The 20909-nt window shown below is 42.8% G+C and overlaps 1 protein-coding gene across 1 annotated transcript in view; it reads right to left on the bottom strand.

Moving 5' to 3' along the window:
• Positions 1–13470, bottom strand: part of CENPW (centromere protein W) — a 117393-nt gene extending 103923 nt beyond the window's left edge. Inside the window, exon 1 of the mRNA XM_009880189.1 lies at positions 13449–13470. Coding sequence (XP_009878491.1) covers positions 13449–13470 — 22 coding nt within the window. The remainder of the gene's footprint in view (positions 1–13448) is intronic.
• Positions 13471–20909: the final 7439 nt, after the last annotated feature.

Genomic DNA, 20909 nt, shown 5'->3' with positions numbered 1-20909 from the left:
ATGACTAGTGTTGTATGGATTGCTGTCAGCAAGCAACTCAGAACACAGTCTCTTCCAACCTCTTTAGAATGAGAGACAAAAGACTAGAGCTGGGGAAGAGGAGAAGCCATCCAGCCCAGTGAATCAGGACGGGCAGTCCATCTCTTCAATGGGTAAATAAGCTGGTCTGGCTCCTACCACAAAACAGCAGAAGCTGGAGGGCTAAGCCCACTTAACTTTAACCAACTTTTGCTAATGTGGGACCTTAAACCACACATTTTGGGGATCATGAAACAAGAGTGCTACTGGCTGCCTTACAATGAACAAAATGAGCAGCAAAGTGACTGCATATGGGTAATAAAAATAATAGCCGGTGGGAAACATGAGGAATCATTTAAATGATGCAAGAGAAAGGATATACATCTGAGTATATTTTTCATAGGCAAACAGATGAAAACTGGTCCTCCAGCAAAGCTGGGGTACAGCCAGGGACTTTGATGTTGCAATGTTTTAATTTGCAGATTTCCTGTTGCCTAGCAGACTCCTCAGCCAGGAATTAGACAGTCAAGATACAATTCCCGGGGAGAATTAGGTGCCTTAGAATAGTATTCCTAGAAACCAGCACATTGAGCATGAAGTTATTTACACTGGCCTGGAGAAACCACAGAAGAACGGAATAGGACCACAGTCAGAGACAGCAAAAATATCTCTCTCTCTGCTCAGTCTTGAATTTCCTCCCATAGGTAGGTAGGTGTTCAAGCCCACTTAACCCTTTGTCACAAAAAGACACTTTGCTCTTTTCTTCACTTCCCATTGCACTCAGTTTCTCAGTAGCTCGATCACTCTCTACAAAAAAGGAAAACCTGCTTTAAACCTCCATGCTGCCTGACCTGCGGCAAGGATTTGGTCCCGGCTGCTGCACATCACATGCAAACACCCACATCAAATCCGGTTCACCTGCTCCCTCTCCCTCCCCCAGTGACTATGCAAAGTGAAATGGCTTCAGCAGGTGAAATTGGGAAAGGCTCACCTTAAAACACCAGGTGAAGCAGTAAGCTGAATGCCAACTGAGGACGTCAGAGTATGGCATTCAAATTTTTGTTCCAAATCAGCTAGAGCGTGCGACTTTGCAAAAATAACCCACTTCCCAGATAAGCCTTCTTCTCTCTACTAGGTAATATCTGGCCAATACATCCTGAAAATCCTAATTTATGGCTGCTTGCAAAATGAAGACCCAGTTTGAGGATAAGTATGAAAGCCAACCTCCAGCTGTGATGGGGGAAGACATGCTCCATCTGAGAAGTTGCTCTGCAAGAGCTTGGAGGTAAGTGGGGCTCTGAAGAGACATGCCAAAACTGATGCTGCAGTAAGTGTGACAACAGACAGAGGTTTAGGTGAACCGCACGGTCTTTCAACTGTGCCTGGAAATCAGGATTCAGGTGCTCTGAGAAATCTACCAGTCTGATACTAACGCAACAACCCCATAGCTGCCTATATTACTCACAGTAACATGAAAATGCAGATGAACTTTGTAAAAGTTTGAAGTGGAAGAGTTTCATAGCCAGCTCTTTGTCAGCGTTTTCTCACCCCTACATGAGGCATGGAAAACCGATGGACAGACCCTTGTTATCTCCCCTTGTGCATGCTACCTTGTGAAAGAAGGCTCTGCTCTCCCTGAGGAAATGAAGTGCAGCTGCATATTTCTTTTATATTGGATGCAATATCTGTTGAACCCTGCCAGAAATTTACCTCCTCCTTAGGCTTCCTTATTAAGTGTGCAAGAGTAATACTTATGTGAAATCAACTGAGAGCTACATCCAAAAAACAACTACTCCAAAGAATATTTATGTGATTTTTATCTGGCTAACAGTAAAATGCTTCTGCATAAGCAGACTCTCCTTAAATATTATAATATGGACAGCTGTATATTGCTCACAGGCAACCTCTCCACTGATTTTGGTTGGTATGCAGACCTTAAAGCACTGAAGAAACCTGCTTTAAAATAATCAAAAGTTTATTTCTCATTGCCAAATTAGAATAATCTTGAAAGTCTAACCTTAGAAAATGATTTTGAAATTGGCGTGAATTATATATGCTTTAGACTTGTACTATGGATTTTTTTAAATTGAAGATAAATGTGCACTAAGTAATTTTCATAATGATCTTTGCAATGCAGCATCACTCCCAGTATCAGATTCAGAGGATTCCTGTCTCCATGGCTGCCAGTGAAACTCTATTTCCTTCTGTAGGCAAGTAATTTTCGGTAGTGTCCTATCTAGCTCCTTAAGCCAGGCTTCCCCACTAGATAAACCACTGCAATTTGAAACCACGGAAAGCAAACTGCAAACCTCTTTGCCCAGAATGATTGTAAACATACAAGGAAACATACTCTCAATAAACAAAAGAACCCTCCAGTTAATGAAAACGCATGCCAATAGCCATCTTGTTTTCTGCTAAGAGAATATTCTAGACTGAAAGGATTGAGATAAACCAGACTCCAAAAGTGCTGTTGATGTAGATGTTTGATTTGACCAGTTAATGAGATGTGCTTCAGAAAACTATACCGGATCTGATCTGAGCAAGAAGAGTCAAAAACCAGATAATTTTTCTGACCATACGAGACCATCTCCCACCTCTCAGCAATACCCCAGACTACTCCCTTGTTATAATTAAGGTTATGTGGGGTATTATTGGTGGCAAAACTTTGTCGAATAAACAGGACCTATTTAGCAATCAGCTGGACAAAACAATAGCAAATAGACTATGAAAGCAATAATCCTGTGCTGGCAGAGATGGACACTGGATGATCTAATTGACCTCCTGTGTTTGAACCTTGTCATCTATCACTGGCTACGGGCTGCAGAAGAATGAAAAATGTGTAAGATGAAAAAAGGTTTAACAATAGAAAAACCAAATGCAAATGCAGAACGCAATACGATTGCTCAAGATGCAAATTATAACCAGACCCAGAGACAGATTAAGAAATGATGAGTATACTCAGAGTGCCAGACTCCAAATAGTAGGTTACTGTAATGCCTCCTTTTTAACCCCACTCAGTCACTCAGCCAGCAGTAAACTTCCTTTGCAGGACTTGGATCTCCTCATGTTCAGGACATAGGTAGAAATGCACATTCAAAGCTCCAGTTTTACTTTTAGGTCTGCGGCGTGTTAGAGACAACAACCTAGACTTCATTTTACAATGGGAAGAGTGACAGAAAGTAGCTCATCTCATCCATGGCAGCTGAAGGCTGGATAAAACCTGTGTCTGTGGAAGATGGTGTAATTGTGACATCACTTCTGAATACAGCTCTGTAAACTCTGATTTCTTAAGAGTTTATACTATAGGCTATGCCAATGGCAGTGCTGTCATTAGCTGAAAAAAACACCTTGGGTTTCTACTACATTCAGCCTGAAAATCTTTGGGTTTTAGACCAAGTTAATCTGCATTACTTCCATTTCTGCTGATTTGTTGTCACTTTGTGCGCATCCTGCAGCCAGCCCCATTAGGCTAGCCGTGGCCTAAGGACAATGGCACGCTAAGTGTTTCTCCATGCTCTCTCTCTCCTTCAAGATGTAACCACGGAAAGATTTTCCATCCTTTGCCCCAGGCTCAGGCCCAGGCAAAATACAGGAAGAGAGACTGTCCTCCTGCTCTAGAACTGCTCTCCCTCCTTTCTTTGGCAAACACTGGACTCGCTTCCCAACTCCTGGTAAAGAAGCAACTCTAATGCATCCCTGCCCTGTCCAGCTGAAGCTCAAAAGCAGAAGTTTTATAAAAGAGAGATAAGGAAGAGTGCGTGTGAGGGGCCACAGCTCTGCTCTCTTTTATCTCTGCTACTCAGATCAAGGCCCACAGAGCCTCGGCGTTTCTACATCAAGAGGGTCTGGTAAAATGACTACACCTTGCTTCAAACACACCCACGGCTTCCAAGGGGATTTGCCTGCTGGACAAAACAGTGGGAGCCAGTCACCCACCCGTTGGTTTTTATGGGTTGGCAGGACCTGTAGGCAGGCATAAAGACATTTTTATTAGCAACACTTCTCATCAAATTGTTTGATTACAAGATTAAGCTAGGATTTTGCAAAGTGATTAGCTCAATTGCCAAAGATTTTCTTATTTGTTACTGACCCTTTTATCCAACAAAGTGTGGGATGCAGAAAGGTTCATAGACTTTTAAAAGACTACATCATTCTTCAATTAAGAAAGGTTGAGAAATACTACCCTTATTCAAAATATTCAAAGATGTTACAAATCTCCCTGCTCTCTGCCATATGACTTTCAAAGATAGATTAAGAAGGGAAAAATATAACCTTAAAACAGACAGATCAACCTTTCCCAAAATCTTAGCTGCAATAGAAATGGAGCTGGAACTATATGAGTGACCCTTTATTTTGCAGTTTTCCAATTTCTTCTCCTGCAAGTAGAATTAATAAGTTTAGGTTCATTTTATTCCTCAGAATCTTTAACAAAAGCAATTTCTGCCCTCCCTCTCTAACAAAAGGTCCCCAGTCTCAACATTATCCCAGCAGCTCTAATAAACAGTTACAGGTCTCCACTGAACAATTTCTTTGCAAATCAGATTGACACAGAACAATTTCCTTGGCCAAGAAAACCAAGAATTCAGCCAAAAAAAGAAAAAAAAAACCCTTTCCCCTCAATTTTCAGGCAAACACACCACTGTAATAATATTTGAGCATATTTTATCATCAAAATCAACTACTTCACTCTTAAACAACATGCACTCTTTAGCCAACCATCCAACTAAACTGCTGGCCTGTCCAAACAATTAGTCATATTTTAAACCAACGATAACAGGCAAAATCGTGGTTTCCATAATAAGTAAAGTGATCATTTTTAGTAGAAACCATGCTTTGTATCTGTTTCTCCAATATATATGTTATTGTATGTATATCAATGTAATTAATACTCAGACGACAGCCGATGGAGAACAGAAAAGAAGCTGAGGCTGGCACAGATCCTACCTCATGCTGAGTTTCTGCTTCTGGGACAGGAGTCAGGAAAATGAAAGGTCTTGGTAAACTTCATTCTGTCGTAAGTAATGAGTAGAAAGAGGAAGGTGAACCCACAAAGAAACCAGAACAAGATGAGACCTTGGGATTTCAAATTTTCTTCCAATTCATATAAACAGAGGCTATTTCCTTTTGGTTTAAATCCCTACCCCACCTTATTGCTCTGTTGCACATCATAAGCAGAGGTCCCAACCATTTGCCTGACTGAATTACCACAATATGTTCCCAGAAGAACTGCAATCACCAGGAGAACTCAGGTCATCAGTGGCCATCCCATGAGACTGGCTGCTCTACCACCTGCAGATGGATGGGTGGTTTTACTGGCGTGAAGGCCAGTTGGCCACATTTGGTCCTTCCAAGCCCTGAACGTCAGGGCAAAATGTCCTGCTTCAACAGAAAAAAGTATCAAGAGTACAAAATAAAGCAAATCAACACATCGACGCTGGCTGCCCACCACCGTGTGGAGAAGGGCAGAACGGGTGTCTCTTGGCCTGTGACACCCGGGCATAGATGCTGGTCCTCTCTAACCACCCACCTAGGCAGGTGCTAAGAGGGGACCCATCACCCTTTCCAAGCTACTGGTGTGTCACCTTGAAGTCAGCTGCAGCAGGACCCCCTTTCTCACAAGCTGAACCAAAGACATGGGCCCTTCAGAACACAAACCCAGGCTTTGGTGGGGTTTTTTTGGGCTGGGTTTCTTGGTTTTGGTTTTTTTTTTTTTTCAGGCAGACAGTTGTGTAACAGGGAGCACCTGAACTAACTGAAATCTAAGTAACAAAATGGGGAAGGGAGAGGGGGAGGAATGGGAAAATGAGTTGAAAAGCTTGGTTGTCAGTAATTCCTTACCTATAATAATTTCTAAAGCTGGCTAAGCACCTAAGCATGTGCAGAACTGCATATGCTGAAGTCTTCCTCTGGATCACCTCCATTAATTAGAGCTTTCAGAGTTAAAAAATATACATACACAATTACAATTAATGAGATTATAGATTCCATGTGATCCCATCATTTCCAGCTCAATGTAAGAACAATAATTTTGGAAGGGTCAGTTGCCCTTTCTTATCCAAAGGACTTGCGCCAATGTAAAATTACTAAGTGGGAGGAGAATTAAAGCATGTCGCTGGAAACTGCACAGTTTAAGTCTCTGGAGATATACATCTGGTTTTATAGTTCATTCTTTGATATTTTTCTTTAAAAGCCTGAAAAAGTACAAGCAATTGAATACCAATTAAACTGTTACAGTATCTGCAGGGCTTTTTTTCCATTACAGGTTCAATAACCTAAATGAGGCATTTTAGTTACTTCTAGAGAGTCCAGATTTATAAAAAAAAAACCAACAAAACCCCACACACACACTCTCTCACACCTTTGAATGCTGAAAACCCTGGTTTATAAAATCACATATTGAGATTAATTTGAGGAAACTCAGAAGCAACAGTGCAGTTATGTATCTGATAGGACAACTAGCAGACAGTGATCATTTCACAGAAAGGCACCCCTTTTGTTCCACTCAGAACAGCTATATTTTTGGCACTGAGTCAAAGTGAAGCACATGCAGCCTTTGTAGCTACAAAGGCATCCTACGGTTACGGCAGGGACTACTGCAAAGTTATAGCACTCATGCTTTGAGTTATAAATAAAGCAACCTGTGGGACTGGATGCTTAATGTTTGCGATTCAGCAGATATTCTTTACCCCCTTTTTCAGACATCAGGTATTAACATGACAGACTAGTTGGACACTTTAAAAACAGACCTGTCCAACTTTCCAGATGCTCCAAATCTACAAAGCAAAAGGCAACTGGTACCAAAATAGAGTCTTTGGGTACCAAGCTTACAGACTGGCAAAACCTTAAGCCAAAAAGCAGTCAGGTTTCCTGCTCTCTTCCCAGACTACAAAGAGGATGTAATATTTCATGGTAAAAGATGGCCATGGAAGATATTTGCCTGGACTTTTTTTAATAAAGTCTGTTTGGCAGCTACAGGGGAATGGACCATTAGGCATTTTTCCATCTCTAGTGTCTATTATTCTAATTTCATCTAGGAATAGCTGTCCGGGATCCATCTGTAGCAGTGAAGCTAGAAAGGCAGAGTTAAGCACAGACATAAAAACACAGACTGCTGGAACAGCCAACACGATCAGTTGTCCATATCTGGTACCCAGTAAACCGATAGTCTAGCCTCTTACCTTTAACACTGAAAATATCCATCATCATAGTGTGGGAATTCATTTCTAGAAGGACAAACAGAAAACTTTGAAAGTAATCTTCTAGGCATGTGCTAGAGGTACCTCACCACCCTGTCCTCTCCCTTTGTGCTGATGTGTCACATCCTGTGAAGAAGGCTAAGACAGACTCCCTGAAATGTTGTGATGTTTTTCTCTTCACCTTGTCACAGCTCTGCTGAGTGATGGAGGAGGATCTGAATGGTCTATTCTCTCTGGAGTGAGAGAATAGTGTCAACACCGCTCTAGATTTCAGATCTGGCAAAACGTGCCTGAAGGTGACACGGAAGAACAGTAAGTTTTAAATGACATCTCCGTTCTCATATGACTTCTGTGAAGGTCTGCCATTAATAAGATAAAGCTTTCTTAAAAATTAAATGTTATTCTTGTGTCTCTCATACTGAGTATCTCAGCACAGCACTGACTTAAACAAAGCAGGCACTGATTTTAGATGGGGAGTGATAAGCACCAATTACTTACCAGTTTTAATGAAATTCTGTGAGTATGTTTTAGTCCCAGCACCATCAGTGCTCACAGACTAGTAATGCTCCGTAGATAAATTAGTCTCTCTTGACATTAGCAATCACAAATATTCATTTTTTTCTTTGGAAAACCTAACACAGTTGGGTCTTTTGTGGAAAAAATCTTTCAGACAAGCTTTGAAGATAACCACTACAATAAAGGACTAATTCTCTTAGTTTCCTAGGTCTTTATCTGTTTGCTGTCGTTCAGTATGAAATAAAAGAGTACCTTCCTTACAAATGACAGTTCAGAGTGAATGAAACCAGTTGTGCAGATTACAACCTTTGAAGTTTTACTTGAAGATCATCCTAACTGTCCACAAGAATTTAACAATCATTGACAAATCTGCTTGCATTGCTGCTCATGGTACCAAGCAGTTTACATAACCTGTATTTTGTTCAAGAGAATGTGCAGTATATTGTGGACAATTATTTTTTAGTTTACCATGAATTTCCCCACTAATTTAAAAATCAGTCTTTCATGTATTTTCAGCACACTCCTATGGATCATTGGTTCTTTCCAGTTAGAAAGAAAATGAATATACATGGTGCCCACAAGCATTAAAATATTAAATACTGCAACAGAACCCTACAAAACCACTAGCTTCACAGCTAAATCCAGATTTTGATTTACAGATCCAGAACATTTTGCTTCCCTGATCTCCTAGTACGGAAAAAAATCCCAGTAGATGTACTGCATTGTGAGCTGGTTGTGGTCAACCCTAGAAGAAATGATGGTGGAGCGGTTTGAGAGCTAGCCTGAGACTTGGCAGGTCTTCATTTTCCTGCTCCACCATGAGCGTCAGGTATTACCTTGGGCAAGTCAGGTTTGTAAGATGGGAATAATATCGATTTCATAAGGATCTTCTGAGGACAAATGCATACAAGAATGCCAGACACTCAAGTGTTAGGGACATATGGTTTATATAAATACACAAAATAACTACGCAAGCTCCGTGGCTGGAAGCTTTGCAGGGTAAGGAGTCCTAGGTTCCCATACATTTGTAGAAAGAATGGCCAAAGCCCTAGATAAAAGGAGTCTTCACCATGGATTCCCGAAGACAGATGTTCCACATGGGAAGATTTCCTCAGCCTCAGAGATGAACGCCTGGTTGTATTTCACACACAGAAAACCGCTTCAGGCAGGTTATAAAACCTGGGGTACCCACTGCAGTCACAACTGCTGTTCTGTTACTCTTATACCACTTCATGATCTCAGCACGCAGGGTACAAACACCCCCATGAGTACACACATAGCATCTCGTTCCAAACACCCCCCTCCACGTGCTGCTGTTTGCTGGGTAACTGACTTAACCTGCTACACAGCACCGCTGCTCACCGGTACTATTCAGGGTGGGATTAACTAGTCAGCAAGTTCACACACTGAATCTGGTTTATGTCCTGCTACTCAGACCTGAACCACACAGACAAGGACTGTCTCACCAAACCACGCTCGGAGAGCAAAAAATCTAGCACATCCTCACACCAGCGAACCAGGCATGCTCTTTGAAATGCCTGGGTCAAAAAGTTGCAGCAGCCAAATTAAAGGAATCCCAGGCCACCCCTCAGCTGACAGACTGAGAGGAAAGAACTGATTTCTCAGTAAAAATCAGTAGCCACTGAGATGCAAATCCAAATAGGACAAAGATCAAATCAGAAACACATTATGCTCCAAAAGGGCTGGTTTCCCAGGGCTGGAAACCATTATGAGCCAAATCAGCTTGGAGAGAGAATTTTTGAAAGGAAAAGAGAAGTAATAATTAGGAGGCATTGAAAAAGAGAGCACCGTATACCTAAAGATCCACAATCACACACACAAAAAAGGAAGTTTTTGCTGCTGCGACACACACTGTGGCTGGACTGTTCTACACCTTAAAAGTCTCCAGAACCTGACGAGAGGCTGCATAGCGCCCCTGGGCTGCAAACCTCTTCACACCCCTCTGAGGTGCTAAATCCCATGGACCAAAAGCCCAGTTGCAGCTCCACCACTGATCCTCGTGGTTCCTCTGGGTTAACTTTGGCACACCCTGTTCCTGGATCACAACAAGAAAAGAAAGCTTTCAGCAGCCACAACACAGCTCTTCATTGGAAAGAAAAACACAATAAAGCCTAAGTTGCAAGTGAGTAAATAACTCCCAAAGGCAATCCTTCGCACTTTAGTTTATCTTTCCTTTTCTCAAAGACATGGTCAATCTGTGTCTAGAAAGGCAGCTAATGATTTTTCTTCTTCAGCCTTCCACAATTTCACGTTTAATAAAGCCCACTGTGACACAAAAGAACATCAGCTGCTTTCCTTCTGCCAGGAGACTGTTGGGCGATTCAGCGAGCAGCTGCACCATCTCTGCAGTCAGCCCGAGGTCTCGGAGCGATGTGACAGAGACCACAGTGAGCTGATCCAACAGCTCACCTCCGATGGAAGAAAATTCACTCCCTTGCAGTTACCTTTTTCAGCAAAAATAATAGTTTTCTGCTGGCTTAGTAAGTTGAACTGGCACGGGAAAGGCTCCAGTACGAACCAGAGTCAGTGCAAGAGTGGGCAATTCTGCTGAGCACAGCGTGAGAAAAGCCAGGACGGAGGAATAGGGAAAAGGCACCAAAGCCCTCTCCTTTCAGCAGCACTGCACTGTCACATTAGCTTCCCCGCTTGTGAAACCGCAGGCTGAGGACTTGCCGCGGAGCAATAACTCATCTGCAGAACCTTTCATGAAACGTAACCCGCTACTCCCGAGCAGGATTCATATCTCACCCATCAGCTCCCCAAAGCATTATACATATAAAGTAACAATCTAGTGACAGGGGAAGTAAAATTAGCCATACAAATATTTAGATAACTCATGCAAAAAGGAGAAGTAGGCAGCAGCTCACAGAAATCTTAAACCAGAAAACTGATAAGGCAGCCAAAAGGCAATGAATTCTGCGACCTCCAAAAGACACTACGAAAGGAGAGATTTTGATGTTTGGGTGTTTGCTCTCGTTTGTGTTTGTTGAATTCTTGTTTTATTTCTGGGTATCAAAAACAAACTGGTTCATTTTTGGATGGACAAAGTAGAAGCAAATGAAGAGGCAGGAAGAGGCAGAACCATTTCATAAATATTCTTATCCAAGATTACAGAAGCAGCAGCTGCCATGCATATATGAAAGGAAGGTGAATTAACTTGCCTCACTGTAAACAAAGAGTTTCAGTAAAAAAATAAGGCATTACCAACTAAAATAATTCTTAAATGAGCAAGTCAGAGTCATCCGCATCCAAGAGCTCTAGAAGAGCAGACTGACAAATGCTCTGGACTTATTGCTCTCCATTGACTAGAAGGAGGCTAACGTGACTGCTTTAGATACGGGTGTTGACATGAAAGATTAGGTGAGTCAAACCTCAGTCTAAATACTGATCATCTGTGTGTTGCAGACACTTAAGATATCTGGAATAAAGCGAATGTTGTGCCGGTTTGGTAAACGACAAAGCACTGGCCTGCCAACTTGATCAGCAGTACCAATCTTGATATGAGAACCAGTTAATAAAAAAATAAAGGGACATTAAAACAAACAACACCACTCAAAATGGGCATCTGGAAAGCAGGCTTTCTCAAATGTGAAGCCACTCCTGAATGCCTGCTATTTGAAATTCTAAGTATTTTATAGTATTTTATAGTTTAAACAACCCAAATTTTGGAAGTGTCATTCCCCGATTTCCATAAATCAAGACAGAATGAAGCACTGTGGGAAACAATGTTTTGTCCCATTCAGTGGTAGTGACTTAAATGGGGATACATTTGTAAAGTACAAATTCTTAGTGAAACGAAAAATCAGAGGAAGGATTCAAAAATCTTCCATACCTTGTTGTTCTTGTAGAGTTGAATGAGTTTAAAACTTTTATCATATTAAACTAAAATTGTATAATATTCATAATTTACTAGATTACTTTGTTAAAAGCTTTAGCATTTTCAGGGAGTTCATTCCAATCCATTATCGCTGTAAGGATCACACAGGCCTTACTGTCAACAAGGAACTTCCCATATTTTCTTTTACCTAAGTTCTCTTCTCCGAACGGCAGGAATTATTACCACTGAATGCAGTGGGAATTGCTCATGCAAAAAGGAATGATCCTTGTGGCTTAGATTATCAACGTTTAGATTCTGACATGCCAAAAAGTTACAAGTTGATGGAAAAGCAAAGCAACCTACTAAAATAGTGTATTATTTCAAAAGCAGGATTCAAGACCCGATGACTGTTGATAATTAGAAGACGATTAAACAATGTATCTTTAAAAAGAAGCATGTCCAAATTCGTGCCTATAATACTATAAATACACGCATTGTGGCAGATGTTTTCAAGGGCACAATCTGATGCCAATAGCTTCATAAAGAACTGGTAAGGAGAATACATTATCCTGAATCTTTCTGCTTGTAACAGGAGGAGTAGAAAAAATCCACTTGCTGTTGCAGAACTCAAAATGCAGTTGTAAAGGCGGCAGTCAGGGAAGAAGTACTTCTTGCTCACAAACTGTGCATGTTTGGCTAAAAATGCTGCCTCTCCTGACTGAAAGATAGGCTGGACTGCAGCTGAGACGTTTCACTTTCCCCTTTCTGCCTCCTTAAGACTACACTCCTCCCTACCCCAAGGCATCCTGAGAAGGAACGAAGAGCTCCATCGCTGTGCATTCCCCCATTCCTTCACAGCGGCTGGGAGGCCAGTCAAAACCAGCAGTTAATGGTGACAAGGAGCACACCCTTCAAAAACAAAGCCCTCCGCCAAGTGGAAGTGAGTGGAAGGGGTAGGTCTCCCGCAAGAGATCAGAGGGACGCCACGGCTTTCAGTGTCAGCAGGTGCAGCCTGGAGACGGGGGATGCTGCTGCCTACACCGTCCCCCATAATGCTATAGCAGCAGCCACCTCCTTCACAATCTTCACATTCACCAGACATTTTTCGTGGTCCATCTGGGAAAGCTGCTGTTGCTATTGTTCATAAATGATTAACAGAATACGCCATAACTATAACTAGTAGTAGTCCTTCTCCGCGCAGGAGGTGCTTCAGGCAGGTCAGCAAGGTGCTCAGAGCACCTGCAGCGAGGAGCTCCTGCTGTCACCTCTGGCAAGTGCTGGCACCTGAGCTAATGTGCTCACAAGTAGCTCTCAGATGTCCTTGTGAGCTGCAGCCTCACACCTTGCTGTGGGCACCCTCTGGCAAGGCTACAGGAAGAGGCTGTCAGTGTGGAACGGTGATGCCCATGTTCGGAGCGCTACGTTTTCTCTGTCTTGGTGTGGTTACGAAGAAGAGGAACACACTGAGCAAGGTCTTAGTAAGCTCACAAGCTTCCAGAAGACTCTCCTGGAGAGACGGAGGAGGGGAAGGAACGTGAGCCACTTGCCAGAGATCGACCTGTCCAATTTAAAGAAATTAATTTAATTGTTTATGCAGTAGGAGAGCTTGCAGCTGCTGGCTCTGGGAAGCCTGGACAGTAAGAAAACACAGCGGCAACACTGCTAAAATTAAGCAAGTGTCCAGCAGCCAGGACTCGGGACGCTCGGTGGCTTCACATCCCTGAGACGGCAAGACTGCACACCCACCTTTGCCATTTTGAACAGTCACTTCCCAGCGTGGCAACTCCCTCTAAAGTGCAGGCTGCTTGTTCGCACGTAGAGTAGCTGGTATGAGATACCACCGCTTACAGAGCCCCACCACCTTGCAATCAAAACCTCACCCTGCAAAAGCCAGAGGTCCATCCCGCAAAGGGGAGCCCCAGCAGGCTGATGGGGCGGGCGGGAGCCGCTGGCTGCGTTCTCCGTGCCCTGCACGGGCTGTGAGCTCCATGCGCTGCACGGGCTGCGTGCCCCGTGCCCTGCACGCAGCCACCCGCTGCCCCAGCCCAGGTTGGGGACAGACAGGGAGAGCGCTAACAGCTGTGTAATTACAAAATGATGTTTGCTTATTTTTATCCTTTTTGTTTTGTTTTGTTTTGTTTTGCCTCAGAAGATAAGAACAGTTGGAGAAGTATATGCTGTGGGGCCTCAGCAAACCGACTGCCAGGAGTTGCTGTTTGAGGCTTTCATCCATCCAGTTTTAATCCAAATTAGTAGGAGCTTCAGAAAGGGACTCTGGCAAAGTCACAGCTGGAAAGATTTTCATCATTAATTCTGCCAAGCATATAAAAAATACAATTAAAAAAAAAGAGAAAGGGGGGTTGGATGTAACAGTTCTTGGCACAACCATGTTTTGGTTTCCTTTTAGAGTAAAAACAAAAACCAAAAGAAAATCTATATTTAATAAAGATATAGTCCATATTTTTGTCTTCTTTGACATCTTTACATAAAGCTACAAACGCTATTCTATGATTATTACACAATTAATTTCTTACTGAAGTAGAAATAGTCTTTGCTTAATAAAGCGGCAAGGCGGCTGCGGGTGAGAGGGGAGGTCCCGCTTCCCTGGCCCCAGCGGCACGGGGCCTGGGCGGCTTTTTGGCTGCTTGTTCCCCATAGCAAACAGCAGTAGTTTATCGAGTTCAGCCCTGCAGCTTGTCAAGTCGCTCTGGGACTCTAGAAATGGGAGGCAGAGCAAACGCAGGGGTTGCTTGGGTGCTTGTGTGTATTTGCCCACTATTCCCCACCAACCATACCAGCTGGTTTGGTTTTACAGGGCTGAGCAGAGGCACCACACTACTGGAGAAGCTGCTTTCCAGTAACCACTATGGAAGAACCACCCATGGGTGCACACATACCTCCGCGACAGCTCCTGTTGCAAGCCCTGGAGACTAAAACATGACATTTTGCAAACGCCAACTTTGACAAATACATACCGGGTAAGTGAATCAGCCCCTTTTCTCATATAATTTCATTATATTTCATTCTCATATCATTTATAATTTCCAGGGAGCATTGTGTAAAGGAGTGAGGTTAAAGCAAAGGCGTTCAAGTACTCCCTGCCACATACATATTTTGAAGAGAGTGTGGAAACTTCCCAAAACTTCCCTAAATTGCTAAGGGTTTGTTTATTAGCAAGACAAAAGGTTCTCACCGAGACAGGGGGGTGTGTCCTATGGTGCTACTCATGATTCTGGTTATCCTAATCTCTGCCACAACTGCTATTGCAATAAACACACTACACCCTGCCTCACACTTCTAATCTCAGGATCTCACAGCTTTATGCAAACAGCCACAAAAGAAACCTGTAGAGCAGAACAATTTATAAAGGCATGCAGCGTGGCCAGAGAAGCATCATTCCACCCATCGCATACGTTCACATGAAGCACAGTACCACAACTCCGTGAAGAAGACTGCCTGTGTGTAAGGACCGATCCTTTCAATCGAATCGATCCAACTACCCGCAGGATTTTGTCCACATGAACAAAAGCTATATTTCACTTCTAGCCAAAAATCACAGTATTTTTGAACCTTCCCTATTACTTATTAAAATCTTTCATAGCAAAATTTATCCTGTACCGAAATTACCCGCTTGCATTTTTCCTAGTGCTGCATTCAACAGAGAAAAAGACAGATCAAGGATTAGTCTTGCTCCAAAACGCAATCATTGGTGTAACTCCCAGTCTTCAGTGGAACTCTCTCCTATCAGTCTCAGGATAAAGCAAAGACACCCTGGGCTGTCCAGTCATGGCACTAAACATCCACCCCTGGTCATCACTCAGAAACATCCCATCTTTCGGGACAGACTCTTATAGAAGGAAGTATTATGATTAATTGCTACACGACTCTTTTGCTAATGGTATCTCCTTATGGAGATCAGACTGTTTAGTTATGTATTTGATTAGAATTACTTACTTATCCCATCACATACAGTAACATAACCTTTTACTTTGGACATTATTAGTGCAAAATTTATTAGAATGAATCCATGAAGAACAAGTTTTAAATTGGAATTTTATAGAGCAAGTAGCATTTTCATTGAAAAAAAAGGTAATCTTTAAATAAGAATTAGTTTTGGAGAGAATTAAAATAGTGATAATACTATACTGTTTTGACAGCTTTAGAAGGTAAGATTATTTTTTTTATTTTAACCATTTTATGTAAAGCAACAGAAATTTTGGATTAGAATCTCAGATGACCATTGGCAATCATCGTATCTTTGTACCAAATAGTCTCTTTCCATCACCTGAAAATCGAATTTAAAACAATTAACTTTTGGGGAATTTTAAATGAAGCAAAATGTCCTGTTCCTACCCAGTTGTACTCAAACTACTCCTTGTCAAACCTTACACATAGGGTCAAAGCCTCCTGTGCCTCCGTCTGCTGTGGGCTGTCAGCGATCTGCAACGTATCTCCCAGGGACCTCCCTGAGTGCACAGGTCCGTAAGATCGCAAGAGAGGCAGTAAAGACGTTAAGATCTCCCTCCTAATCAATAGATTTTCCCTTTCCGCTGCCCACTTCATTTTAAGCAACACACAAGAATTTTAAAGATCTTACTTGGCAAACCTGTCTGGAGGTCCAATACCCTTATGTGTGGCCAGATAGATTGTCCTTTCTCTGGGACCTCGGGTTTGATGGGCCTTTCAGCTGAAAGAGAGCTGACATCTCTTTTGAGAGGTTATCTTCCACATCCATAGGCTTAGGAAAGCTGTAACTGATCAGAGGCACCGTACAAAATAACAGCAGCAATGACAGACAACTATAATGACAATAGTTGTGAGGATACATACACAAAGAGAGATTTTTACAGGCCAATAAGCCAATAAGAGAACATCAAGGAAATTAAAAAGGGTAGCATGGAGGCAGGTAAGTTATATTTCACTGGTTTAAATGATGCGATCACCAAAATCGATGACATAAGAGAAACAGTTAAAAAAAATCATAGAATCATAGAATGGTTTAGGTTGGAAAGGACCTTGAAGATCATCGAGTTCCAAGCCCCCTGCCATGGGCAAGGACACCTCCCACTAGACCAGGCTGCCCAAGGCCACATCCAGCCTGGCCTTGAACACCTCCAGGGACGGGGCCTCAACAACCTCTCTGGGCAACCTGTTCCAGTCCCTTACCACCCTCAAAGTAAAAAATTTCTTCCTAATGTTTAATCTAAACCTGCCCTCTTCCAGTTTAAAGCCATTCCCCCTTGCCCTATCACTACATGCCCCAGTAAAAAGTCCTTCCCCAGCTCTCCTGTAGGCCCCCTTTAGGTACTGGAAGGCCGCAATAAGATCTCCCCGGAGCCTTCTCTTCTGCAGGCTGAAAAGCCCCAACTCTCTCAGCCTCTCTTCATAGGAGAGGTGCTCCAGCCCTCGGATCATCCTCGTAGCCCTCCTCTAGACACGATCCAGCAGGTCCATGTCCTTCTTATGTTGGGGACTTCAGAGCTGGTTGCAGTACTCCAGGTGGGGTCTCACAAGAGTGGAGTAGAGGAGCAGAATCACCTGCCTTGACCTGCTGGCCACACTTCTTCTGATGCAGCCCAGGATCCGGTTGGCCTTCTGGGCTACGATCGCACATTGCTGGCTCATGTTGAGCTTCTGGTCAATCAGCACACCCAGGTCGTTCTCCTCAAGGCTGCTCTCCAGCCATTTCCCGGCGAGCCTGTATTTGTGCTTGGGATTGCCCCGACCCAGATGTAGCACCTTGCACTTGGCCTTGTTGAACTGCATGAGGTTGGCTTAGGCCCACCTCTCCAGCCTGTCCAGGTCCCTCTGGATGGCATCCCTTCCCTCCAACATGTCTACCTCTCCAAACAGCTTGGTATCATCAGCAAACTTGCTGAGGGTGCACTCGACCCCACTGTCCATGTCGCTGACAAAGATGTTGAACAGTATAGCAAACAGAAGAGAAAGGCAGAGGGATACCGGCCTCTTCATTCTCCTGGATATCCACAACTCTATTTTTTTTTAGGAGCAGGGCAGAAGCTTCCAGCCTGAAAAGACAGCCTTGTTCAACTCTGGACCTCAGTTTAAACTGGAGACCAAGCTAAACACCAAAGAAAGAATACATTAGATTTTTCTTAGAGAGTCAGAAAAGAGAAAAATGGTGGTGACGGGAGCTGACCCAGCAGAGAACAACCTTTGCCTTCTGGAGACTTCATCAGCCTCCTGTCAGCTAACCTCAGAGATGCTTGTTGTCCGGCATGGAAACTGGTAACCACCACGTATCATCTGCTCTAGTCTTGCCCTCTCCCACGGGACATTTTTGTCTCTGGAAAACCTGTGGCCAGGGAACAGTGCAAAGTCACGGGGTCACCTTCTCTATGACACCCTTTTCTGGCTAGAGGCCCTGAGCTGTGGAGGTGTCCTGGGGACAGTGGAAATAACCATTAAGAAGAAATCTTAAAAAGCAGTGATAGAAAGAAAGAGAAGATTCAGAATTATAATGGTGTTTCCTCCCTGTAACATCTCCACAGTTAACTGTAATATCAAAACAGCCTGAGAGAAAGCCCACACTTTATCTTCTTAGCAGCATTTTTTAGTATTTTTGGAAAGGTGACCTTTGACTGAGAACTCACAAAAATTTCACTGCCTACTGCCAACTTCCATGTGTACCAACGACCCCCTTATAAATCACAACTCTTAGCTAAAATACTACTCCAATGGAAAAAGAAGAGATGCCAAACAGTTAAGGACTTCCACCACAGTCTTCCAGCCCCATTGAACAGGTAGAGAGGACAGAAGGGTCCACCAAAACTAAACTTCAAGCGTTGCTGTTGTAGCGCCCGTATCCAGTGCGTGTAGGTTGCTTTAGTACAGGGTACCAGCACAAAGTCCACCACGGCTGTTTTGGAAACAAAAAGCCTGCTCTACTAGAGGAGACCCAGAGTTAGATGTTGTCCCAATAACAAAGACCAGTTTCTTATGTTGGTTTAAAGGGAGGACTGCATTCTCCTTGAGATGTTCAGCAAGCTAACACATCTGCTTGACTCCTCTCATCAGAATGATGAGGAGAAACTAACAAGTCTAAGTTTTCATGAGTTGGTCCCATAGCTTAGGTAGAAGTTGAAAGTTCAGCCAAGACCTTTATGTTGCTTCTAAAAAAAGCTCTTTGTACGTTTTTGTTTGGGTCTTTTTGCTTTAAAGTGATAATCGAGAAGCAGCAGGACCAGCACTGGTTGTGGCACCAGCAACACAAATTACGGTTAGATTTTTTGTCTCCAGGTCTTGTTCCATGTGGGTTCTCTGATGTTTAATGAGAGACAAACTCGTCTTACAAGCTTCTCCCTGGAAGAGGTTACCTAGGTCTTTTTCTTCAACACCTCTGCCTATTTCAACAAAACGTGTAGCTCCCTGTTATCTGTAAGACCTCACAAACCTTGACCTTCTGTCAAAATTGTTCAAATTGGCCACTAATTAGAAAAAGTATGAGAGAGAGATAAGAAGGTAGGGGACACAATTAATGCAGAGAAAAATCTATTTTTGCTACTTTTCCGCTTCCTCTTCCCATAGATACGCGGGAAGCTTGGCAGCCAGGAACACCGCCACCAGGTAAAAGAATTCTGTGAAAAGAGAGGGCTCCTTCCCTCTGTTGCCTCAACAAATCGCTCCCTACAGCAAGAGACAGCCTCTGCCCATATGACCTCGCAGCCGTTTTCAGCTCCTCCCTCCATCCAATTTGCTGCAGCGCAACAAAGCGCTCCAAAAATAACGTTTATTTTTCAAAACTGGAAAATGGCACAAACCACCCCAAAGGAGAGAATGACAACGGCATGAGTTCAGCACGGGCTCGTGAACTGACCCTCCCTGCCAGGGACAGGAAACTGGAACCTCACAGAAAGAGACTGAATGGAACCAGATCGAACGAAAGCGCCAGAAACCGCGGCCATCAATGGCCAAATCCTGCCGAAAGGATAACTCACCCGCCTGTCAGTCCTTCGTTAGAGCGAGCGCAAGGACTGTGTCACGGCGCTACAGCTATAAACGCCTCCGCTTTGCAAGTCTTCGTGCACCATAGCTGGAGCACTTAAAGTGAGGAGAAAGTCAGAGATCAGAAATAATTCCAAATGATAGCTTTAAAGTTGGGGATCAGCAGAGCTTGAACATCTGATTTCAATTCGAAACTTATTTCTTATTAGTGGATGTTGATGTAGTACCCCAAATACACTTACAGTTTCTGTTCAAAATGGTATTCTTCAGTAATGATAGAGCTGTTATGTATGAACTGCTAAACAGAGGCCACACCACCACTGCAGAATGGACTAAAAGTTGGACCAGGCAGAGGAGAAATAAACTAAATCATTCTCCTTGAATAGACATAGCCAGATTTGCCACTACCTTACATCTTGTATAACCATTTAGATCATGTCTATGTAAGGTAACTTTTATGAAAATGAAGTTATAAATACATAATAAATCCATCTAGAAACATTCCTTGCCTATGAAGAACAGAAAGTAATTTTAATTTGTAAAGTAATAAAAGCTGAATGCCAAATTGTAATGCTAAAATTGAAGTCAGAAGTTACACGAAGACAGGTTTTCAGAAGCAATAATTTTTTGATGTAATATTTGAAAGTGATCAATGCAAATTCTGCTTTTGAAAAATTTTCTGAGCTTTGATCTCGCTCCAAGTTTAGCCCAGAACAACTATTATATGGCTAACATTAAAAGTCTCAAAACAAAGTGATTTATAATGGAAACACAGAAAATAAATCACTATTTCAGAACTTCCTAACACACCACAGATTAGATCCAGAAGGTCAGACAAAGTTGTCATTGAGTATGCAAGTTCTCCCTGTTGCAGCTGAGGACCACAACACACAGAAGAGCAAATTGAGTTAATGAACTCGATCAGACACACACAAGGAGTCATGCCTTCCTTGGTGTATTTCGCTTGTTAGAGAGGCACTTAAAGATCATGATCTACAAAGACTGCAGCATGACCACAGCCAGTAACTTGCAGCAAGTTGAGAAGCAAGGCTTTCTCTGGCTGGAGCAAGTAGATACATTCACCAACGCCCTGCTGAAGAATATTTGACCATATTTGACCACCAAAATGAGAAGAGCCATTAACATCCTGAATTAATGGGCTTAGTGGTTTTCAAATGAGGTATTTTCATGATGGACCTGGTGTGGATTCAGCAAAGTTTGCCCTTTAACAAATACAGCTTCAATTTCAAAGATTTGATTAGGCTTAATACCATTAGGGAACCATTACTGATTTTATGCTGTTGTTGTTACTGCTTTAACTATCAGTTTCTGAACCAAAAATTGCAGACAGTTGGCTTGACCAAGAGTCAAGGTTT

Source organism: Charadrius vociferus, unplaced genomic scaffold (assembly GCF_000708025.1).
Source record: "Charadrius vociferus isolate BGI_N301 unplaced genomic scaffold, ASM70802v2 scaffold82, whole genome shotgun sequence".
In the NCBI taxonomy this organism is placed as follows: Eukaryota; Metazoa; Chordata; class Aves; order Charadriiformes; family Charadriidae; genus Charadrius; species Charadrius vociferus.
This window is presented reverse-complemented; position numbering and strand designations above follow the sequence as displayed.